The sequence below is a fragment of the Hyalella azteca genome, unplaced genomic scaffold (genome assembly GCF_000764305.2).
Source record: "Hyalella azteca isolate HAZT.00-mixed unplaced genomic scaffold, Hazt_2.0.2 contig7943, whole genome shotgun sequence".
Taxonomy (NCBI): Eukaryota; Metazoa; Arthropoda; class Malacostraca; order Amphipoda; family Hyalellidae; genus Hyalella; species Hyalella azteca.
This window is the reverse complement of record NW_025938050.1, coordinates 55,360-80,997: the sequence shown is the minus strand read 5'-3', so window position 1 is coordinate 80,997 and position 25,638 is coordinate 55,360. Positions and strand designations below refer to the sequence as shown.

At 42.9% G+C, this 25,638-nt stretch overlaps 2 protein-coding genes across 2 annotated transcripts in view; both read left to right on the top strand.

Moving 5' to 3' along the window:
• Positions 1-277: 277 nt before the first annotated feature.
• On the top strand, positions 278-22,283 carry LOC108681343 (centrosomal protein of 104 kDa-like). Its single transcript, XM_047881424.1, has 10 exons — positions 278-301; positions 7,348-7,462; positions 14,924-15,027; positions 15,602-15,721; positions 16,323-16,460; positions 16,783-16,923; positions 18,369-18,582; positions 19,333-19,436; positions 20,410-20,557; positions 22,275-22,283. The coding sequence occupies exons 2-10, from the start codon at positions 7,403-7,405 to the stop codon at positions 22,281-22,283; spliced, it is 1,038 nt and encodes a 345-aa protein (XP_047737380.1). The 5' UTR covers positions 278-301; positions 7,348-7,402.
• Positions 22,284-22,343: 60 nt separating this feature from the next.
• Positions 22,344-25,638, top strand: part of LOC108681342 (neurofibromin) — a 45,830-nt gene continuing 42,535 nt past the window's right edge. Inside the window, exons 1-2 of the mRNA XM_047881427.1 lie at positions 22,344-22,466; positions 25,332-25,475. Coding sequence (XP_047737383.1) covers positions 22,407-22,466; positions 25,332-25,475 — 204 coding nt within the window. The 5' untranslated portion in view covers positions 22,344-22,406. The remainder of the gene's footprint in view (positions 22,467-25,331; positions 25,476-25,638) is intronic.

Below are 25,638 nucleotides of genomic sequence, written 5' to 3'. Positions count from 1 at the left end.
GTGGACAAGTGGGCGAGTATCTGGTAAAAGGCGGGTTTTGGTATCGACGACCTGTTCGTCAAGAGGTGGGCTTGTGGTGTAAGAGAGCGAATAAATGGTTGGGTGTGGGCCTGTGAGGTGTCTAGTGTAATGGAGGAGCGTCGCCGGTTTGTGGGTATCAGGAGTAGAATGTCAGCCCTGCTGCTGTCAGTGAGCAGAGGGTGTAAATATTGCTGTCAGTGAGCAGTCCCCTGCTGCTGTCAGTGAGCAGAGGGTGTAAATATTGCTGTCTCGACGAACGTGCCCTGCCCGCCCTTAAGCAGTGAGTGCAACGTGTAGCATGTTACAACATCCCTAACAAAATTTGCGTACCGCCTAGGCTTCTGCCCAAGAGTCGCTACTATCGACCCAAAGTTATTCTGGTCCAGGGCCTATGCTTTCAAAAAAGTTAAGAGATCGTAAGTTCATCAGCCAATCATTGACGGCCTTTCGAGCAAAATCCACCAATCATAGACAAGAAAATAGAGCGTAAGTACTTACGTTCACTAAGCGAGTTTTAAAAGTATGGCCCCTGAAAATCGAAATCAACTTTTTGGTCAGAATCTCATTTCCGACTTTATAGTCGCCTGAGAGTATGAGAAGGGTTGGCCGAGTATTGTTATACCGAGCTTTTGCATGCTGCCCAAAGGCTTCTCCTCAAACCCTGAGCCTCAGCGGACATAGAGCGGCTGATTTACATGTTCCAAGAGTCCTGGGCGGCACCTAGTGCATAGTAGGGCCAACACATAAGTTATGTTAGGGATGTAGTGCGTTGCATGCTACAACATGCAGCTTGTTACAAGGTGTAGCATGCTACAACTTGTGATATAACTTGTTGAATGTCACGTGTAGCATGATGCTAATGGTAAGTGTATGTAGCATGTTGCAATTGGTATGTGGATGCAATATAGAATTTAGGGTTTGCTGGTGTAATATGTAGCATTTTACGCCAAGCATGCAGCAGTGAATAAATTTGTAGCATACAAAACATGTTTTTGTAACACTAAGTAAGTTGAAAATGGTAATTCGTTGGTGTAACGTGTAGCATTTGCAGACAATGACGTGTTGATGTAGCATTGGCATGTTACAAATGTCGATGTAACATGAAGCAGGTTTTAGAATTTACTATCATGATCATGTGTTCACGAAGTCAGTATTAAGGAGCTGTTGTGATTGGAAATGGAGGCACAACAACGATAGTGTCATTCTAAACACTCTCTGTTGTCGTTCTGTTGACATTTTGTTGTCGTTCTGCACATTCCTTGTTGAAGTTCTGATGTTTTTCTCTGTCGTTTGACACGATTCCTGTTGCCGTGCTCTATGGTAACAGTAGAGCATCGTACTGTCCCTCTAACAGCATTTATGAAGGAAGCTCACTTTATTGCTCAATTTCTAATCGTGCTGCCGCGAACGGCTGATTTTAAACCGCGGTTGTAGCGTCACGTAAGTAGTTTTACTACCACACCGGACCTAGTCTTGTATATATTTGCCAGATATTAATAGAATAAAATATTCTTTATATCAATATTGACTGGTTTCGATAGATTTGGCTTTCGCACTGATCAATACCTTGGGGTATTGATAGGTTTGTATCTTCTGTACATAGAAAATGGGAGAATCTGACAATATTGTCGAGAATTCTATTATATTGTAGGTATAGAATAATTACCATTATTTAGTAGCTTAATCTTGATTACTAGCGCTGCCGTAGAGCACTTGTCTAGTCCATCGTCGAGCTGACGGTTCTTTCTCATGACCATAACATAGAAACTCATAGAACATCTTACTATGACATTGTACGGTAGTTTGTGTGCACCTAAAGTCAGGAGATGAACTTGTACATGTACTTGCGTTCTATGAGGATTATTACTGGATTTGTACCACTATTTTAACTCATAGTTACAGCTCACTTCACAGTAAACGCCTCCTGCTCTCATTGCATAAAATGCTGTAAAACGAACAGTTTAAGCTAACTGGCATCTACGCTCATGCGACTGAATTTTATGAGTCATAAATTTGAAAGTATAAATTTCAACAAACAGACATATGCAAACTCATTACCAAGGGGGCAAGTCAAGCAAGCATTACCGTTAATGTTTGCATTACTTTGAACCACTTGATCATGTTTGCCCCGTTGCACTCTCGTGCAGATACAATATCTTGCATTGTAAGTTAGCTAAATGTACTTTACATTACAATGCTTGATACCAGTGTAGTGTCAGTTCTTAGTAAAAGTAATAGCTCGTAACCTCCCCTGTAAATTAATTAATAACATATCACGCGTGCTCAGGTCACGTTCATATCGCTGTGTTAGTTTGTGTTTGCGCTGGCCGCTTGTACGTTCGTACGCGTGTGCGGTCAATTTCAAGAGAAGTCATTCTTGTAGCCTTTGTTGCCTTATAGAATATGATGTATTCTTTATAAAGAGTATATTTCACTTAGAAAATTGTTTCCTCCGTGTAACATAGAGGATATATTCATAGAATATGATGTATTCTTTATAAAGAGAATATTTCACTTAGAAAATTGTTTATTCTATGAAACTCAATACTGTGGTTAGTGCTTGTAGGAGAATACGTATTTTCCAGATGGAATATGATGAGAGTATATTTCACTTAGAAAATTGTTTATTCTATGTAACTCAATACTGCTATCAGTGCTTGTAGGAGTAAACTTTTTTTTAGCTAGAAGTGGGTATATAACAGTAGCGTTGTATTTGAATACTTGTTGCAAGCAACAGTTTCCTATGAACTAAACTTAATTCTATCTATTTATCAGGCCAGGTAAGGCGCTTGGAATTTCGCTGCTGTATTTGTGCAGCTTCATCGAACCCTCCTCCTGTTTCTGCAGCTTTTTATGATCGCTAGTTTGCTTTAATGCTTGCTAGTGTTGTAATGTGCCGCGGCAGTGCATGTGTGTATCTATATTATCATTTGTAAAATAAATACTTTATATATTTTTGCTCTGTTTCATTACCTGCTTGTATCTGTGCTTGTATTCATTGAAGCCTCGGTCTACGGAATAGCGAAGTATTTTAGTAGCGAAATATTAACCCCCAATTAATCATCCTTCCTCGCGCATCTGAGACCCTCTGTTAGAAAAAAAAACGGTGAAAAAACGGTCCCACTGGCGTTCTAGAGGCCGGTCGCCCCGTGAAAATAAACTGTTTCGGCGTATTTATCAGATGTTTTACGGATTTCTAGTGTTAAATTAGAATAAAAACGACGACACGTTGTTTATTTTCACGTGCCGACCGGCCACTGAAACGCCGGTAATACCGTTAACGGGAATTTTTCTTACAGTGCAGGTAAGGAACGAAGCTTTATGGTTTATCTCTGGAAAACGTTAATATATTAACTAACCATGATGTCTTACAAATGATTTCACGTAATTAAAAAATAATGAATTATTATTGTCGGCGCTTTTTACAAAATAATTTTGTTGAAATATGTGATGTGAAATATAGCTTTATGAAAGTCAGTGTTGAAACACGGGATGCGTTAATTTAGTATGCGTTAATTTTGATATTCCATGAGGCTTTGCAGTAATTTCTTATTTATTAATAGAGTGTTAGCGTTGAAGAAAAGACCTTTTTGCCAGTAGCCGGGCTAGACATCGTAGAAATTTCATAGCCTTCTGCGGGTCTCGAACCCACAACTCACTGCTACAATTTTGATGAGTATAACTACTGGGCACCCACTCCCCATTAAAGGCAGCATTATACTTGACATTTGAACGCGTTACACCAAGTCAAATTTGAGTTTAAATGACGGCATAGTTTGAACCAAGTCTACTTATTTAAATTGCATAAGTAGCGCGGGCATGCCATGCTTCACTTGCATGCTTTATTGTCGTGTTATCCCATCCGGTACATGTCAAGTGGATGAAATCTGCTTTACATTAAGTGGTCGTGAGCATATCTTATCCCTTATATATTTCCTTAATCTTACTGTAAGTTACCTTCTCTGAATTTCCGTCCCTGTATTCCGTATTTGTTCCAAGTCTTTTTTATGACACGAAAAATGATGAAATGAAATAATTTATGAAAAAATGAAAAAAATGAACAAGCCAGCATTCTAATAAATTAGAATGTTTTGGCCCTGGTGTCGCTAGAATGTCGCCGCAGTATCGTTTGCTCCGGCCATCCAAGAATTGACGTTTTCCGCTATGTCAACAGATGTAATAGTTCCCAGAAATTCAAAAACAAAGGAAAAAGCACAAATGTTTTTCACCATGGTAAAATAAATCGTTTAAATATACGATACAGTTGCAATATAGAAAAAAACTCAGTTGCGAAGCGATGCACGTATAGTATATTTTAGCCTGACATGCAACCTGCGTTTTGGACATCAAATATACAATAAATATCGAGGAAAGAACTTTTGAGCGGATAAAAGTTTTACACGGCGATTTAATTTGTCACCTTCACAACTCGCGTAAAGGTATGAAGAAAAATTGTGTTGAATCCTTAAGCGATTTTTATAAAGATCCAAATTTTAAATATGTTGATTATGGCCCTGAAATTTGAATATTCGCGGTAGCGACCCAGTTAGTAATGTATGGTTACCACATACTTAATTTATTAATGAATCGCTTCTGAAATTATTAATTTACAGAAATTAAATTAAATACACAGTTAATGTAATTTCTCCATTTCCATATGTGAGAAGGAGTTCGTTTTTACCCATATATACTTTAACCAACTTATGGACAGACGCCGCGACGTAACCGCGACGACCACAAACCTGTCCATTGGGTCGTTTTTTTTTATAAATATTTGATATAAGTTGCGTTCTTGCTCCAGATGAACAATAACGCGTCTCCGGGTTTTGACAATAACGGCTAACATATAAAAGATTCGGTTTTGTCACTTTGGATTCGGTTTTGTCACTTTGGTTTTTGTCACTTTGGTTTTTGGAGTCTCTCCATAACGTTCCGCCGTATTGCAACCCCAATTCTCTTATTCTCTACCAAGAAATTGTTACGTTTTGTTCTTGCCTAGTTTAATTTAGTTATTTGGATTATTAAAACAATAACAGGTTAAATGCTAAATCTTTAAATTGAAATAATTTTTTTCTTGGTTAATTATTTCTACAACTAAAATCCGTTGTTTTAATATGAAGTGTTTAGTAAAATTGATGCACTGTCTGTAGTAAAATCTAGTTAAATTATCACTCCGTAATTTAAAAGTTATAAAATATTCTTTATTTATCAAGATCACAATTTTACAAGACGTGAGGCTATGGCTCGCTGTTGGCACCTGAGAAGCTGAGGAGTTAGCAGGATGAACCCATGACAGTAAAAGCAGTAAAATAGGCCGGCGTGAAATGACAAAGCCTATAGCAGTAAAACATGACTGTTGTGAACGACCGCTCCCGGCCGCTTGACTGTGAATCTCGTAGCCACTATCTATGAGATGCTCACAAAGAATAGTTTTTTTAACATGGAAATCGAAACTCTACGGATATTTTTCCAAGTATTCCGTTGCGACCAATTTGGAAGAAACTTTACGGATATTAGGCAGATTATTCCGTTGCTAATTATTCGACCAAACTTTCCGGATTTCTCTCATGACGTAACCGTAAGGAAGTAAATGTCCAAAGAACCGATTGACGATAATTGTCCTGTCTATTAATTGTTACGAGAAAATTAGTTTTCCTAGATACATAGATATATTCACTTAAATGCTGATTATCAAACCGGATTTATTAAGAACGGGATTGGCAAATCAGGCGTCGCTGCTCTGCTTAACTTTACACCGATGTGCACTGCCCATATGCTGTAAGAATTTCCTACGGCTGTACATAGTTTACAGATGTGCTGTGCCTGTACATAGTGTATGTCCTGTTACTGTACCAATGTACTGTAGGTGTACAGCTGAGCGTCAGGTGTACAGGTAACCATGTCTCCGTTGCACGTCTATTGATTGCTATGGCATAAGCACACGTCTGTACATCGCTATTCGTTGTTATTAACAAATTACTTGGACTTGACTATAACTGCAACTCTTTTCTTTATAAATGCTCAATCTGAAGTTAATTATAACTGTAAACTGCTTCAAATGTTAATAAAAACGATTGCAATAACAAATATTGCCTGTTTTGATTGGATTAGCTAAGGACCAATGGGCACGCAAGGCCAACACCGCAGTGCCGGGGCAGTTGCTTGCGGCGATGCGTCAGTCACCGATCGTCGGTACCCGAGACAGTAACAAATTTTAAACATTTTTCGTTGTAACCTCGGATATTACTGCCCGAAAGTGCGTGTCTATTCGGAATATAATTGAATGACCATCATAAATGGTCTTTTTAATTAGTTTAATGTGCAAAATGCCTTTTTTACTTGACGTTTAAACCCCAAGTGAGGGTATACGTGTATGAGTGAGGTATAAAGTCGCGCGGTAGTTAAGTAGTTACATCACAAGGTCTTTCAAGCATAGCGACACGAAACCGAAGCTGCTACTTAAAACTGCTCAAATAACGGCGCTGGAGAAGCTCTGGAAGCGAGCACCATGATAAGCTGAGAAGAAATCGAGGGACCTGCAAGGCAATGTCTCGGCCTGCATCATAGATAAGACATGCAGCATTGATAAGACCTGCATCATCGATAAGACCTGCATCATAGATAAGACCTGCATCATAGATAAGACCTGCATCATAGATAAGACCTGCATCATAGACAAGACCTGCATCATTGATAAGACCTGCATAATAAATAAGACCTGCCGCATCGATAAGACCTGCATCATCGATAAGACCTGCATCATCTATAAGGTTGCTTGAAAAGGAAAGCAAGTGCCTCAGATGTGCTGCTCGATTTACCCCAACTGGTCCGTGTACGTTTCCCTGTATTGTATATTTTCAGTATCTTGTTTATTGTGTACTTAAGATTCATACTTTATACATTTACATACTTCATTCGTTGCTACGTTCCTGTTTGCACGGGCCTCCGCGGAGCAAGCAATTACGATTTGTGATTTTCATGTCTTTGAGTCGATGGAAATTTATGCATTTAGTGTAGGGCACCGAGATGAAAATGGCTAGTCGTGGGTTCGGGCCTTAGAAAGCTCAGTTCGTTTTTCGGTTTATAAGGCTTGAATATTTGTAGAATAATTCTTGAATAATTATCTTTGACACTCAGAACCTCCCTGACCTCATGACTGAGACTGATCTTCCTGAACTTGAAACTGACGCTGACCTCCCTGACCTCGTGGCTGAAACTCCGACCTACCTGACCTCGTGGCTGACACTGACCTCGTGGCTGACACTGACCTCGTGGCTGACACTTTCACCTCCCTGACCTCGTGGCTGACCGTCCTGCTGCCGTCAGCCGTGTGGTGGAGGACGCGGCAGAGGAGGAGGTCGCGGCTCTGCGGCCGCAGTCCATGACGGAGGCCGAGAGGAAGGACGCGTCGCTGGCCATCTACGTGTTCGGCGCCTCCATGGTGCGTGTGGTGCGTGCCTCCATTGTGCGTGTGGTGCGTGCCTCCATGGTACGTGTGGTGCGTACCCTCCATGGTGCGTGTGGTTCGTGCCTCCATGGTACGTGTGGTGCGTGCCCTCCATGGTGCGTTTGGTGCGTGCCTCCATGGTGCGTGTGGTGCGTGCCTCCATGGTACGTGTGGTGCGTGCCTCCTTGGTGCGTGTGACGCGTGCCTCCATGGTGCATGTGGTGCCTGCCTCCATGATGCGTGTGACGCGTGCCTCCATGGTGCATGTGGTACCTGCCTCCATGGTGCGTGTGGTGCCTGCCTCCATGGTGCGTGCCTCCATGGTGCGTTTGGTGCGTGCCTCCATGGTGCATGTGGTGCCTGCCTCCATGGCCTGTCTCTTATACACATCTAGATGTGTATAAGAGACAGCACTTAGTACATTTAGAGCATGTAGCGGTAGCGGCCGCTACATTTAGAGCATGTAGCGGTAGCGGTAGCGGCGCTACATTTAGAGCATGTAGCGGTAGCGGCGCTACATTTAGAGCATGCAGCGGTTGCGGCCGCTACATTTCAAAGTAGCGCTGCCCAGCTCTGAGTGCGTGTTACTTCTCAATGAAGTTTTGGTTCCGTCATCTACGTTTGGTTCCGTCAATTATATAATGATCATTATCTCATGTACAATTATTGAAATTGAAACGCGTACGAATAATGACCAGAGAATGCATTATATTCCAATTTGCAGGGAATTAAAATTTTTCATCTGAAGAATTTTAATTCCCTGCAAATTGGAATACAATGCATTATTTGGTCATTATTCGTACGCGTTTCATCAAGAAAATTCTGCCATATAATGCTGATGATTGAAATTATAAACAAACATAAATTCTGGGTCACTGTGTTGTTGTACCGACTTCCAGTCTTACTTCAGGTCGCTGACAAAAAGCCAATAAGTCAGCTAGTGTGTAGGAGTTAGAATGTTAGTATCTCGGTGCGTATTCCGTTTAGTTTTATTTTTCTTTTAACCGCTTAATAACAGAAAAGTAATAATTTTCAAGTTTTCCCAACTAAATTATGAAAACTTCCTACAACGAGGAAAGGTTTATCAGTTCTAGCAGTTCGTTAATATTCTCGATTGAAAAATAACGACCATAAAAAATTATTTCCTCATCATATATTTATAACTAAATAATTATTCCATTATCACGTATTTTCGATACAGGCTAGCCACGTCATAACTGAAGCCCGCGGTACTTGGTACACGTTGGTCTGCCCGTGGTCGGTGTTTGGTTGGATTTAGAAGATATTTACTGACGGCTACGTTAACTAGCTTCAATATTCAATATTCATGGAATTCATGGAACGTCTGTTGTTCGAACCTTGTTGTATCATCTTCTTTTTGGTGACTACATGCTAACTCGGTATGGATGGCAGTGCGTTTCTGTAACTTCAAATAAACCTTGTATAAATTAATAGTCTAGTGTTCTGAAGGACTCGTCGTTACTCTGAAGCAATTATTATTCTATATCAATTATTGTTCCGAGTTCATTTTTTTCCAAGTTCACGCTTTGTCCTAAAGGTTCTCTGATGAAATCATCATTTTCAATAGATTATCGTTCCGAGTCCGTCTATTTCTCAAGTTCCGGCTTTGTCCTACAGGATCTGCAGGAGGTGCGGCAGGACGAGCTGTTGAAGGAACCTTGTCATCCTCACAACTCGCTGGGGGGATCTCCTGGTGATACCCAGCTCTCGCCCCTAGACACGACGGATGACAAGTACGTGATAAATTAATATATTGAATATTGGTGGAATTTTTGGATCGCCCTTCACGTCTTCACTTACAGTTTCGCGTTTCTGCTTATTGCCCTTCGCATCTTAACGAGCTGTGTTGAAACACTATAATTGTTTCGCCATGTGTTGAAACACTTGTTGCGCCGTGTGTTGAAACACTTGTTTCGCCATGTGTTGAAACACTTGTTTCGCCGTGTGTTGAAACACTTGTTTGCCGTGTGTTGAAACACTTGTTTGCCGTGTGTTGAAACACTTGTTCCGCCGTATGTTGAAACACTTGTTCCGCCGTATGTTGAAACACTTGTTTCTCCGTGTGCTGAAACACTTCTTCCGCCGTGTGTTGATATATCTATTTTGCCGTGTGTTGATATATTTGTTTCGCCAGGACGTGCATATTCTTGGGTGTTGCAGCTTGTTGAAACACTTGTTTCTCCATGTGTTGATGTATTTGTTTCGCCAGGACGTGCATATTCTGCGGTCGGGGTGACGCTGGGTGCGGCAGCGGCGGGCTGGACGCGCACTACTGGCGCGGGTGTCCACTGCTCACCCGCTGCCCCCACTGCCGGCAGGTCGTCGAGGTCGCCACCCTCTGCACCCACCTGCTGGGTGAGTACTATTCCTCACCTGTAGTTCACCTGAGAGTGAATACTCACCCTCATTCACTTTAGTGGGTGCCCATTTCACCCAGCGGATGAATGTCTCTTGTGATGATAATTTTTTACGACGTCCGTGCGCTGGGCAGGAGACTGCATAGTGAAAAAGCAGAGAGTTTCTTAGACTTTTCCTCCAGTTCCATTTTGAGTCCAATAAGTAGACCATCAAAGTGTCTTGGATACCAGCATAATCAGGCATAAGATAATAGAGATATTGGTTTAAATCTTGAGTAAATGAGGGAATTGAAAATGAAGAGATTCTAAAAAAATCTCTGGTTTGCCACTGGACAGGAGAGTGCCAGGCGTCGCCGCTGTACCGCCGCTGCGGACGCTGCGGGACGGCGGTCACCGTCCGGGACTGGCGCCACCACGCCGCCGCCACCCCGCCATGTCCAGGTACCCTCACTTGGTGCCCTCACATGGTGCCCTCACATGGTGCCCTCACATGGTGCCCTCACATGGTGCCCTCACATGGTGCCCTCACATGGTGCCCTCACGTTGTCATATTTTTTATTACATTTTCTTATTTTTAACTGTAAAGTGTTGTTTTATCATTTTTAAACGAAAAATATGCAATTGTGGTAAAGGGACCAAGGGTGGGCGCCTTGCCCCAAGCCCATGGGCCCATTGCCCCAGGGTTGGGGCAATGGGCCCATTTTGACACTTTTTACAAAATGGTGTTTCATTAAAAATTGAATAACTCTATAGGCGTCTAATTCACATCATACATTCCTCATTAGTTGCACCTTTAAACAAAACAAAGAACCACCTCGTATCAATTAAAACTTCATCAAAAATTTAGTCTAAAAAAAGTGGGGGGCGCGCTGCCCCACGTTACCCTATATATGATAAATATATTTTATTTGTTGCGTATTAATTAGCCTTACACCCCCGTTCACCCTCCCGCAGTTGTTCAACCCCCTGCGGGGGTGTGCCCGCTGTGTCACGGGGTCGTCCCTCACGGGGGGGAAGAGGCCTGGCAGGCCCATCTCCTGCCGGGCCCCAACTGCTGCCCCGCCAACCCCAGGGCCCGCCATGACTTCCCCAGACCCGTTGCGACCCGAGACTTTCCCCAGCCCCAGTCTAGGGGGAAGGAGAAGGACCCCGGGGGCGTGGGTGACTTCAACGCTGGGGGGGACACTCACCCCCACTACGGGGGCCTGAGGAGGACAGCGTCGGCAGACCAGGGTGGGGAGGGGGGCGCTTCCCTCCTGCGGGGGGACCGGCGGGCCACGGAGGCCAGAGGGCCTCACAGTGCGTATATTGGTCTTCATTATACCTAATATCTATTATCTTTATTACTTTCTTACCTTCATTACCTTCTTACCTTCATTACCTCTATTACTCATACCTTCTTGTCTCTATTACGGTCCCGCTTCTAATATCATCCTAATCTTTATCATCGTTTTGCTTTTATTGCCCGTTAACTTTAATTTTCTTTTCGTCTCTTACCCGTCCGATCACCCACTACAGCGCGTTCAAATTCACATAAACCCCCCCCCACACCTCCCCCCCAGCGTCCTCTCAATGGACAATATTTTGTTACAGCGCTGCCTCGTCCTGAGCGCTGCAGGCCCTCCAGTGCCACGACGGAAAGTCGGCATGACGACCACGTTCGTCATGACGATGGCTCTAGTCACGGCCACCACGCCCGTCATGATAACCACACACGTCATGATGACGCCTATAGATATGGTGAAGACACACGTCAAGGCGACCCTTCCAGACGTGGCGACCACACTCGCCATGACGGTGACCGGCGCTGGGGCGACGACGTGCGTCAGGACGTGGCCGGGAGAGGAGGTGCCGTGCGTGCGAAAATCGCCACGCCGGTGTTGAGACGAAAGAATTACTGAAAAATCGTCACGTCCTGACGATGAAGATGAATAATTCCGCGCCTGCTGACAGGCTTTATAATTTACAGCAACTTGTTTTCATATTTATTTAGTGCTGCCACGTTCTCGTGTTACGCATTCCGACCCAACGTCGCGAGGCGGTAAACTCTCGTTACCAGGCCTTTTGGTAGGAATAGCATTGGCGACGGTTTATGTGTTGCCCATTTGCAGCTATCGGCACCGCAGTACCGAGTTGCCTGGACCGTGTTGCCCAGCTGCCGGTACCACAGTACCGAGCTGCCTGGACCGTGCTGCCCAGCTGCGGGGACCACAGTACCGAGCTGCCTGGACTGTGTTGCTGCCGGGACCACAGTACCGAGCTGCCTGGACCGTGTTGCCCAGCTGCCGGGACCACAGTACCGAGCTGTTCATTGCGGTATTGTATATAAAAATAGATAAAAAATTATATGAACAGTTGGTTCTGCTGGAAGTAGGTGAATTGACTGGCCCTTTAGGTATAATTTTCATTATAAAATAGATAGTATGGGTGCTTATTGTTATTTGCGCTCTTATTTCCTAATAATTTAACGAAGTTTCCGTCGCTTGAAATTCGTTGTGATGTCTGTAAATAAACGATCTTATAATAGATTTATGCCTAACTATTGTAGACTCAGACAGCTGTTAAATTCTGGCATCTACGTAGCCATTTTTCTGCACCCTATTACTCATTAAATTTATTATAACCAAGTTACTGATAAAGCCGAGCTTATTTCTTTTTAAAAACTTAGTTGCAGACTTGAGTAGCGTTAGGGCAGGGAGGTTTCGAGGGGGAAGAAGGATTCGCTTTTCAGGCAAGTGACGTTGTAACAACGTTAGTCCAGAGTGTATAGAGACGAAAACTGCATAATATATTTGAACAGAGATAATATAAATACAGACATGACGACTGCGCCAGAAGACTGAAGAATTATTGTTTTTAGCCTATTATGTACAGTTATTTATTTTAGAGGTTATGCTAGCGTGTTGAACTTCGTGGTTCCTCGCACTTTCGAAAAAAATGTAAAGGGAAGCTAGCTTCCGGGAGCCTGGAATTCTTTGGCCATTATTTTCAGACTTGATAGACTTGCACGTCCCAATAGATTATATCAAATGTAATTGATAAAGTCAATCATATCACTTAATAAATTGAAGATCACGCAGCTTTTGCTCTTAAAGGCGAGTTTCGTTGAAGAAGTTGGACAAGTTGAAGAAAATCGAACCCAGTTTAAAAATTCAGACACCATCCTCACAATGAAATTTTTGTCTGCCATCTGCAAGAAGGTTTTCTGAATTCTCGATGGAATGTAGTACTAGCAAATGATAATATGGATCTCAAACTTGCGTTTTTTTTAGAAATTACGGCCACTTTGCCAATTTTCGGTTGATTTTGCTTCCAAATTCGCCCTCTTTTTTGATCAGATATGGAAATAATGGACAGTAAGGGACATCGCAGTCCTGGGCAGTAGGGGACATCGCAGTCCTGGGCCTGTCTCTTATACACATCTAGATGTGTATAAGAGACAGCTCATGCTCAACGTGAGTGACGTGCTCATGCTCAACGTGAGTGAAATGTTTGTGCTCAACGTGAGAGACGTGCTCATGCTCAATGTGAGTGACGTGCTCATGCTCAATATGAGTGAAATGTTGGTGCTGAATATGCTCATGACCCTTGTTAAGTAAGTCATCTTGCTCGTTATCAAAAACGTTTCTCGTTATCGTCATAAAGCAATGATAATTACTGCTCGTGGCCCTTGTTAAGTAAGTCATCTTGCTCGTTATCAAAGAAGATAAAGCAATAATAATTACTCAGGGCAAGGCGGGTCACGAGATCCAGAGCAGCACCCTGGAGCTGATCAACGGGCTGGTGTCGCTAGTGCACAACCACTCCATGCCTGACGTCGCTGCTGAGGCCATGGAGGCGCTCCTTGTCCTCCACCAGCCGGAGAAAATTGAGATGTGGAACCCTGAGGCGCCCATAAACACCTTCTGGGACGTCAGGTATACAGCTAAATTTTCTTGTACGTACTTTTACTTACGTAAAATGCCATAGTGAAGGACCAGCGTATACAGACAACCCCGCTGTTCTCCAACCGTACTTTTACTTACGTAAAAGTACAGTTGTAAAAAAAAAAACTTACGTAAAAGTAAGTTTTTTACATACTTTTACGTACCCCCAATGATACTTTGTCTAGTTGATTGAGTGATCGAGATGTAATAGCTCCCATCTAATTTTTCTAGGCATTTATTCAGGCCTGAAATATTGAGTGTAAGTAATGAGTGTTGACACTCATTGATATCTATTATGAACTTATGGTGAGATGCACATAACCTCCTGAAGAAGCCCATTGGAGAACCCAGGTTTTCAGTTTTTGAGTTTATTTATTTATTGTTCCTGAATTTGTTTTACATCCTGACTTGGATGACAGTCGTTATTGTCAGTTTGCAAGGGCGGTTTTCCGGAAACTAGTTCTTAGCAGTTACTAGGTGCACAGTTTTTGCTTGTTAGTGACACATCGTACTAGTTACTAGGTGCACAGTTCCTACTTGTTAGTGTCACATCGCACTAGTTACTAGGTGCACACTTCTGCTTGTTCCATACCGTATACTCACAACTGTACCCCGGCAGTTCGCAGGTGCTGTTCTCCATCTCCCAGAAGCTCACCCAACACACCATCTTCAACTACACGGAGATCCTGAAGTGGCTACGGGACATCCTAGTGTGCCGCAACGCCTTCCTGCTGCGCCACAAGGACTACGCCAACTGCAACATCGGCGCACACATCGCCATATGCAAGCAGGCACACATCAAACTGGAGGCAAGTGAACAGCTTACGAATTTTGGATAAATCTTACCAATTTTTGATAGAGATATTACGAATTTTTGATAGACATCTTACGAATTTTTGATAGACATCTTACGAATTTTTGATAGACATCTTACGAATTTTTGATAGACATCTTACGAATTTTTTATAGACATCTTACGAATTTTTTATAGACATCTTTGTGTACGTGCAGGTGGATAAGTGTACACGTGTACGTGCAGGTGGATAAGTGTACACGTGTACGTGCAGGTGGATAAGTGTACACGTGTACGTGCACGTGGATAAGTGTACACGGGTACGTGCACGTGGATAAGTGTACACGTGTACGTGCAGGTGGATAAGTGCTACAGCAAGAGCTACTCCGACAAGGAGGCAGGGTTGCTGCTGCTGCAGGAGGCGCTGCAGGAGAGCTGTCCGCTCAGCGCAACCCCCGACAGGTAGTTTGGTGTATTATTGATTAAATTCGCCATGGACAAATAAGTATAACAATAATGACTTCAATGATCACGATTCATATATATATGGTAACAAAATCTTACTTTTTATGAAATTTTTAATTTTAAAAGTACTGGAACAGCTTAGTAAAAGCTACGTAACTGCCCCGTAACTTCCCTGTAACTGCCCTATAATAGTCCTGTAACAGCGATGGAACATCTCTTTAACAGTCATATAACAGCGTCTTAATAGCCATGCAACAGCCCAGTGCAGTCCCATGTCAGCCATGAACACCATCTTAACAGCCACAACAGTTCCTTAACATCACCGTAGCGGCCCCACAACATCCAATATCTGCATCGTAACAGCTCCGTAACAGCATCGTAACAGCCCCCTAACAGCACCGCAACAGCCCCACAACAGGGCTGTAACAGTCCCCCTAACAGCACCGTAATAGCACCGTAAAAGCCCCACAACAGCCCCATAACAGGGCTGTATCCCCCCTAACAGCACCGTAAAAGCCCCGTAACAGCCCCACAACAGCCCCGTAACAGCCCCGTAAAACCCCCCGCGCAGAGTGCTGCGGGCGGCAGTTCAGCTCATCCAGCGCGGGGTGCGCGACAAGGTGTTCAGCGTCGCACAGCTTGCGTGTGCTGCACTCAGCGTCCTGCTCACCATCTTCCTTCCAGCACACAGGTGGGCTAGTGGGGCAAATGTGACTAGTGAGACTAGTGGGTCTAGTGGGGCTAGTGAGTCTAGTGGGGCTAGTAAGACCAGTGGGGCAGATGTGACTAGTGAGACTAGTGGGTCTAGTGGGGCTAGTAAGACCAGTTGGGCAAATGTGACTAGTGAAACTAGTGAGGTTTGCAAGTCTAGTGGGGCCATTCACTTTTGTGTGAAACTCTGCATATTGTATGACTTGTGTGTTACTGATGTGCTGCTGACTTGTGACTAATTAATCTGAATGAAATATGAGGCGTGAACTACTGAACAGCTACAGTTACTGCAGAGTGCCTGCACAGTAACAAGCATATACTGGCCCCTCTTGCACCTCGACACGACACTTGTCTGTGACTGGTACGAGTGTGTAAGAAACCTTCTGCCCTACTGCCTTACACTCAATATTTTGTCTCCCATTATAAACTTCACGCAGTGATCTGTCCCCAATTCTGCACTACACGCAGTGTTCTGTCCCCAATTCCGCACTACACGCAGTATTCTGTCCCCAATTCTGCACTACACGCAGTATTCTGTCCCCAATTCTGCACTACACGCAGTATTCTGTCTCTACGCACAGGGTCTCGCGCAAGGAGTGCGCTGCAGCGCTAGACCAGCTCCTGCCAGACCTCCTCTCCAAGACCGCCGACAACGCGGCTAGGGCGCGACAGCTCGCCGTCACCGCCCTAGACCAGATGCTCACATACTCCCTAGCGAGGTGAGTGGCCACCCAGGGAACTCCCCACCAGGAGGTGCTCTTAGTCTCCGTTGTATGGTGAATACTTTCCGCTGGGTTGACCTCTTCTTCAGGTGAACCTCCTCATGAGGTTGGCACCCCACCAGGTTCAAGACCTCGAGATCAAAGGCGTCTGGCAGGCAATAACTCATGTCATGTGCTGGGCAGGGGAGCTGGCAACATAGGGACAGAGCTGGGCGTCTGGCAGCTAATAACTCATGTCATGTGCTGGGCAGAGGAACTGGCAACATAGGGACAGAGCTGGGCGTCTGGCAGGCAATAACTCATGTCATGTGCTGGGCAGAGGAGCTGGTAACATAGGGACAGAGCTGACCAGACCAATCAGCCACTCTGTCCACCCTCGGTCAGCTCTGTGCCGTGTGACGGTGGTGGAGATGCAGCTCTGCAGGATGGCTGACGTACCGCTTCCCAAGGACAGAGAAACGTGAGTACAACTATTGTTATCGTTGGCCTCTTACCATTAGCCATTGTTGTACAACAGACAACAATACATTTTCAGCGTAGCACAACATTCACATCGCATCTTCAATCTAAAAGAATACCGACACCAGCTAGGTTCTCACTGCAGGTGTCCACCCGCAATAGCAGTTTTCCTATGTGACCAATAGCCACAACATGTCCCTTGATGTCTTCCTTCCTCAGCGTGCTACTCGTGAGACCTATAGGAATCAGCCCCAACAGCTTGTCCCTTTGGATACCTATATGCCCTCACAATGGGTCCCCTTCTCACTTTCAAAGTGTGCAGCCAGTCCGGTTATCATCTTCCACGTGAACAGTATGATATATCTGTCCTATCACCTCTCCAGTATGATATATCTGTCCTTTCACCTCTCCAGTGAGTACAGTCCCAAGTGTTTTCACCTGTCTCAGTAGTCCAGGGGCTATACTTTCAAAATTCGCTAAGTGAACGTAAGTACTTACGCTCTATATTCTTGTCTATGATTGGTGGATTTGGCTTGAAAGGCCGTCAATGATTGGCTGATGAACTTCCGCTCTCTTAACTTTTTTTGAAAGTATAGGCCCAGGTCCCTCATTTTGCTGATCCTGGTCGTGAAAGCCCGTTAAAGTTTAGACGGCCTCCAATTACCGCACCGCGTCCGCCTTGAACAGTGCGGTTCTTCACGACACATTTCCCCTGACATTTGTTCGCCCTATACACATGTCCTCTGACATGTATCGTGTATCACATGTCCTACAACATCACATGTCCTCTAAGATCCGTCGTGTGTCACATGTCCTCTGACATGTATCACGTATCACATGCCCTCTGTCATGTATCATGTATCACATGTCCTCTGACATGTATCATGTATCACATGTCCTCTGACATGTATCACATGTCCCGTGACATGTATCATGTATCACATGTCCTCTGACATGTATCATGTATCACATGTCCCCTGACATGCATCATGTATCACATGTCCTCTGACATGTATCATGTATCACATGTCCTCTGACATGCATCATGTATCAAATGTCCCCTGACATGTATCATGTATCATATGTCCTCTGACATGTATCACGTATCACATGTCCTCTGACATGTATCATGTATCACATGTCCTCTGGCATGTATCATGTATCACATGTCCTCTGACATGTATCATGTATCGCATGTCCCCTGACATGTATCATGTATCAAATGTCCTCTGACATGTATCATGTATCACATGTCCTCTGACATGTATCACGTATCACATGTCCCCTGACATGTATCACATGTCCCGTGACATGTATCATGTATCACATGTCCACTGACATGTATCACGTATCACATGTCCCCTGACATGTATCATGTATCACATGTACTCTGACATGTATCACGTATCACATGTCCTCTGACATGTATCATGTATCCCGACACAGCGGGTTCACCCCCCGTCAGCTGGCAGAGCTGGCACTGTCAGCGGCGCAGCACCCCGGCAGCGATGTCCGCAAGTCTGGAGAGCGCGCCCTGCTGACGCTGTACCGCCGCCACCCGCAGGCCGTGCGCCGAGTCCTGCCCAGCGAGCAGGATCCTCAGCGCCGCAACGTCCTCTTCAGGAACCTCTTCGAGCAGCTCGAGCTCATCGACCTCCAGGTCCTCCCCCGGCTGCATTGGGGCTTTGTGTAGGCATTGGGGCGTTGCGTAGGCATTGTGGCTTTGCGTAGGCATTGTGGCTTTGCGTAGGCATTGTGGCTTTGCGTAGGCATTGTGGCTTTGCGTAGGCATTGTGGCTTTGCGTAGGCATTGTGGCTTTGCGTAGGCATTGTGGCTTTGCGTAGGCTTTGTGGCTTTGCGTAGGCATTGGGGCTTTGCGTAGGCATTGGGGCTTTGCGTAGGCATTTGGGCTTTGCGTAGGCTTTGTGGCATTGCGTAGGCATTGTGGCTTTGCGTAGGCTTTGTGGCATTGCGTAGGCATTGGGGCTTTGCGTAGGCATTGGGGCTTTGCGTAGGCTAATAAACAAAACTAATTCATTTGAATGTTGTTCATAGTCGTTTTTATCTATTATCATAATTCCTTGTTTCTAATTTTTTTGTTCAATATTAAACTATCATTGTACTCTATGAAAATGTGTAATGTGTCCTCGAAGTTCGGTTGAACCAGCTATTGCTATCACATTTTCGTAGGTTAATAATATTTGCGATGTGTTGTGTTGTACGGCGGTGTATTGCATTGTGTGAATACGTGGTTCTCTGGCGCTGTGTTGTGTGTTGTTGATCGGTGATGATGTGCTGCGTGGTGTTGACGCGCGATGTTGATACTTGGTACTGTGTTTCATACTGTTTTGTTTTGCCGAAAGAAAGAAAGTTTTGCTGCTTGGGTGTGAACATTAGTTTTTTCTTCAGAAAGCCACCACGCCACGAGCACCACCGCCCACCACAGATCCTCCTCCTGCAGAGGGCGTGACAGCTGGGCGCTGCGTGCCCACCACCCTCGCCCTGCCCACCTGGTGAGACCTCACAGCAAAAAATTGTGTGGTCAAACTCCCAAAGTCATTGTGTGGTCAAACTCGAAGTCCCACAAGAAAATTGACGTTGAATTAAGCAACGTTGAATTAACGTTGATTCAACCAAACAGCGTTTAAGCCAATATTGATTCAATTCGTCACATGTCTGGTGGGGGAGTTCAACTGGAGTGTGATCGAACTTTGAGGTCAACTCAAAACCGACGTATGTCAGGAATGCTCTACAGGAAGTCATAAACTTGACTTGCGGACATAAAGGACTGCACGTGGGACACAAATGTCCTTTGTTTCTTGTTCTTGCGTTCATAATCCTAAAGCAAGTCTTATTCACCCACCTTACAGCCTCCCGCATCACATCTTTATCGTAATATGGCTCCTAACTCGGCAATTCAACATTCAATTCCGTTGGAATTATCCCCCGGCATTGCAGAGACCGCTGAAAACAAATGAGAATCAATTGACGCATCTGAGTGCTACCTCTATCTTTACCGCTCAGTGCCTGATCAGTTTTGGTCTCTGTTGTTCGTTGGCATCCCATTTTGTTCGTTCTCCTTGAATCCTGCCTGCACTGATCCTATCCAAATCCCCTATCATCTTATCTGCTGCTGTTCATTTTCTACGTTCCTGATCGTCCGATTTGTTGGTGATGGCACAGTGCTGCCTTCTGCCCTTTTTTTGCATCCCTCCCTTTTTAGCGCATTTTCCCATTTATGGAAAAATGCACTATTGTGCTCCCCATGTCCGTCCGTCTGTCTGTCCGTCCGTGACCACGTTTTCGTCGAAGAGAAAATGCGCTCTCTGTCACTCACTGCAGTGAGTGCTGACTTATATTTTTTCTCTGTTTTCTCGACCGCCTACATCCATACGCTATCGACACCATAAAAAAAACAAACGCCCCAAAACTAAACAAAAATCTCTAATAAAATCGTATTTTGTTGTTATTGCGATGCTTGTGCAGCGGCGGCAGCAGCAACAGCAGCAGCTGCGCCAGTAACTGCAGCGCTAACAGCAGCAGCAGCAGCTGCGGCAACCCTGCACTGCTGCACAGCTGCAGCACTCCTGAGGAAGCCCGTGGCCGCGTGCTGAGCAGAACAAACTTCTGTAAGGTGCGTGCAGAGGTGGGCAGTAGCGCGCTACATGTAGCGGCCGCTACATTTTCAGTACCGGTAGCGGCGCTACATTTAGAGCATGTAGCGGTAGCGGCCGCTACATTTAGAGCATGTAGCGGTAGCGGTAGCGGCGCTACATTTAGAGCATGTAGCGGTAGCGGCGCTACANCGCAGTCCTGGGCAGTAGGGGACATCGCAGTCCTGGGCAGTAGGGGACATCGCAGTCCTGGGCAGTAGGGGACATCGCAGTCCTCTGGAGTAGGGGATATCTGAGCCTGACGTCCCCACAAGCTGGAGTTTTCCGGACCGAACTTCAAGCCATTAAACTTTAATTATTATACAGAGCTTTTCATTTCCCGTACCAGCCACAGCGTGAATGGGTGGGTGAATAGCAGCATGCATGGATGAATGTCAGTGTGAATGCTCGAACGAATCGCTGTATGAATGGATGAATTTAGACAAACTCATGAATGAACTGTTTTGTGAATGCATGATCGTTCGACTATGTATGAGCGGACCACGTACGTATGTCTGCCAGGTCAAAAATTATATCGATGAAAGAGGGAAATTGTAGACATTAGTTAAATTAATATGTATATTGGAAAAAATTACGATGACGTAGTGAGATAATTAAATCAAAGCACAGACCAGTGGGAATTTAACATTGCGTATAAAATAATTATTATTGCTAAGACTTAATTAAGAAAATTTACAAAAAATAATAAAATTCTGAAAACCGCGCATAATGCGATGACTTTAATAAAATAGAATAGAAATGTCGGCGCTGACGAAATAGGCTCATGGCAAATAGGCCATGACTTTACCGAACAGAATAATAATAGCGGCTTCAGCGTTCAGTAGGCCGTAGGCCTGTCGCCGATTCTTAACATCACAGAACATTCACAGCATTTTGCGGTCTCGAACTCGCAACTCACTGCTACAATTCTGCTTTGCTTAATCGCCCGGCCTCCTTGCCGATTCTGACCAGAAACTGGCGCACATGCAGAGCTCAGATCGAACCCGCACCTCTCTGCTCCAATCCTGAACTGTAACCACTGAGCCTTGAAATTAATTACAATTCAATTAATTCACTTGAAATTAATTACAATTAGTCCTAAGTAGAGACAACAAGAGACAGAAAAGATGAATGAACATTCATCAGACCAGCATTTATTTTCAAAATAAGTGCGACAAGCAGCGAAACTCGTATTTCATTGCAAAATCTAAACATTTATGATGAAGTTTGCGCTACATTAGCCATTAATTTTCGATACTTGACATTTTTAGCTATTAATTAAAACATATGGCTGATGGACATCGGTTTGGCCGAAGCTAGGTTATGATTGGCAAATAAACTCTATTGTTAGGCTCCATCACTAAATTCTCTTTAATATAAACCATAAGGGAGCGTTCTACCGGAGAACAACAGGATTAATTCCCGCCCGGCCTTTCCTGTCTAACTTTACACGAAACATTTCGATGTCAAGGCGATGTTCTTGCATATAAAAACAATTTAACACTTAATTGTTTGTTCTTCCTTATTTCAATGTAACGATTTAACTCTACGCAAGCTCTGATGAACATCTGTTGCAGCAGAATCCCAAGTTATAACGGCTTAGACATTGAAAAAAATTACCCTGTGCAAAGAGCTTGTAAAATATTTTTATTCTATGTAAATATTGGGAAAAAGGGAAGATGTTATTTGTATTCCCAGCCTCTATGAGGTCTCAACCTGGGCTGAACGAAAAGTAGGGAGCTCCACTCCCAAACGCGACCAGTCGAGGATCTGTTGCCGTGAGTGGAGGGTATGTGAAATGGTGTCCAAAGATAGTGTTTGGATCCAACAATGGCTACTCCAAAACCCATGGAATGGGTAACTTCTTTGATTATCAGATTTGAGGAACAGGTTAGTATATAACAACTACCTGTGATTGATTGTAAATCAGCTCTGATACTTCCGTGAAAATCATGAATGAGTTCAGAATTAGAGTCAGTTCGAAACGACGAAAATTCTCTTTACTTTGCTAAATTTTCTCATCGATTGGCAAATTTGCTGAAAAATTAATCCTATTGGTATATTATAATTGCAGAAACAATAATCTACATATTTGCTACAAAATTTGGGCCTCTAGATGTTATTAAATTCGAAAATTTGGCTTTTCATTGTTGACGCCGTTGTGTTTATTGATCACTGGACCTCCAATGCCTTGCACTTGTCAATAACACAGGAATTCATGAATGAAATTGGATGCCGCTACTACGGAGCCATGTTTCACGCATGGTGTGAATTGATACGCATCATTTTTTGAAGGTCAATTTTTCTATTTTGGGGCTATTATAAACAAAGTTATAAGCCGTTAATATAGTTAATAACGAAGCAAGTTCTTCGCACTACACTCAAGTCTCAACTATTAAAAATGTTTATCAGTCAAGCCCGGTGCGACAAACCACTGTCCAGTGTCCACACACGTCCATAAAATACCCGCCTTTTTAACATCAAACATTAGTCATATCACTCATATGAATGAATGAATACTAATTTTGATGTTAATATATTGAAAAGTAGCTTCATTACTGTTAGGACAGGCCAAGTAATATACTTGAGTGTCTAGTAAGGCTACTATGATGAACTTTGAAGCCAGTATTAATTTTAAAATATGTATTTCTGCACTATAAAGGATTAAAAAATAGTGCACGAAAGACCAAAAATCTTTTATTGCTTATGAGGGCTATAATATTGCTTAGGCTAGAGTCTACCATAGATGGTTAAGGTGCTCGAAAATTTTGGTACACAGCAGTTAAGGTTATGTTATTGCACTATTACTATTTATTTACTGCAGGCTAATAAAATGCCTGCCTTACCTGAATTAGTACCTCATTGGCATTTGACCCAGTTTTGTCTGAAAAGTTGGTTGCATAAGAAGTAAATATGATAGGGATGCTAAAATAATTTCCTTCAAAATTTTTTTCTTGATATGAGGGTAATAAATTGGAGGTACAATTCTTATCATCTAGTCATCAGATTCTTAGGAAAAACATTATTTCATTATCAAAATAAGGATGCAAAATTTAGTAATTGTACAAACTTTTTTTTTTTAGGATGGTAAATTAATTTTTAGGCAAGATGGTTTTCAGTAGGATAGTAAATTCATTTTTAACAGAGTTTATTGTCATACAAGCAGCATGATAATGAAATATTTTAAATATATATAGGTAACTTATGAGCTGCCTAAAAGCTAAGCTTGAGAAATTATATATAATTCATGCCACTTTGTCTACTTGAATCCCTTTGTCATTGTTTTTTATATTGTGATACCTAGTTAAAATACAATAATAGCAAGTAAAGAACTGATGGAAGTGTCTTTTTAACACTCCTCTAATACAAAAAACTTGTTAGACATTTTAGAGCTGATTTGTATTTCTACCTCCATCTGAGTCTATATGTATTTTGTTTTTTAATTTCAATGAATTAAAAATAAGTGACTTTTATTTTCATTTATTTTTTAGTATTTAATTTGAATTGCATGATTATTAGACAACTTAAAATGAAATTTCAGGCCATGGTAGTATCTTGACTAAATTACTTGATAATTATGGTGCAGTCCTTATCATCACTCCTATGCAGTTCCTACCTATATTGTGCAGTCCTATGCATTTCCTACCTATCTTGTGCAGTCCTATGCATTTCCTACTTATCTTGTGCAGTCCTATGCATTTCCTGCCTATCTTGTGCAGTCCTATGCATTTCCTACCTATCTTGTGCAGTCCTATACATTTCCTGCCTATCTTGTGCAGTCCTATACATTTCCTGCCTATCTTGTGCAGTCCTATGCACTTCCTGCCTATCTTGTGCAGTCCTATGCATTTCCTGCCTATCTTGTGCAGTCCTATTCATTTCCTGCCTATCTTGTGCAGTGCTATGCATTTCTTCATGGTCTTGTTCCGTCATTTCCTACCTGTGCGCTAAGGTGTCATGTGTCCTTATCCATAGATTGTAAGTAGATAACTTTGTTCACCATTTGGTTACATTTCAACAATTTTTAAGTAAACAGAGTAGATTGGATGTCCCTGTGAATCACTTTTTCATTAGCATTGTAGTCTTTACAACATGCAAAATATCAATGAAGGTTTTTTTTTTTTAAACTTGAAAACACTGCTTTCTGCCTAATAGTTTGTTGGTGGTACATGATGGAAACAATCTATTGTAGTAGTTGATATTCATCCATTTTGGCTCTGACTTTCATACTGTGAATTCTGAGTTGTATAGGTATATTATCTTTGCTTGTATTAAAGATTTTATTGAAAAATATAGCCTGCAGATTCATTTCCTTGTAGATAAATCAATACTCAAAACTGGAGTTACAAATTTTTTTTATTTACAAGTTTATAATGAGTCTATGATGGCCAATAATTTTTTGTTTCATTTGGAAATATTGGCAGATTAATGTCCTCAACCTATTGCATATTTAAGAAAATATCATCATGTCACAGAATTTCTTGCTATAACGTAAACCAGCCTGAAGCTCTAATTTAATTAATTCTCAAATGATGTTCAGTGGAAATGGCACTGACATTGTGAATGATGATTATTGGGCAGTTAATGTAACAACCAAACTCATATTTACATGTAAAATTTAATATTTATTGGCAGCTTTGTTGGTTAGGAGATCATGCTTGCATGTAATCACTTTAACAGTGTCATAGAGTTTTGAATTAGTGATAATTTTACGGTTATATTATACACTCTGTCATTGTGGCCTTATCATTACAGCTGCCATGCAGAACTGGACCGCAAACACAGCTCTCGCGCAACAATGTACAAAAAAACAAAGAATGCATCATCCAAATCTGCAAGTACAGATTTGGACTCGTCATATCTGGCCTTACGAAAATTCTGCAGAAAGTCAATGAACTGGTAAGTGGTCTTCTCTCCAAGCTGGAACAATTATTGTGAGCTGCATGCATGCAGTTATGATGCAGATTTTGGTGTAGTAGTCAGGAAAAAAATCATACCCTTAAATATACAAGTTTAATCGATGACCAGAGAATAAAGTTAGCTAACAAATGTGAATTGTATC

Bases quoted from the DNA above. Each gene is read 5' to 3' on its own strand.
- LOC108681343 (XM_047881424.1), top strand. From the start codon at position 7,403: ATGACGGAGGCCGAGAGGAAGGACGCGTCGCTGGCCATCTACGTGTTC. The intron at 16,461-16,782 runs GTGAGTGGCCAC...TGTGCTGGGCAG, and splicing joins CTCACATACTCCCTAGCGAG to AGGAGCTGGTAACATAGGGA. The intron at 16,924-18,368 runs GTGAGTACAACT...ATCCCGACACAG, and splicing joins CTTCCCAAGGACAGAGAAAC to CGGGTTCACCCCCCGTCAGC.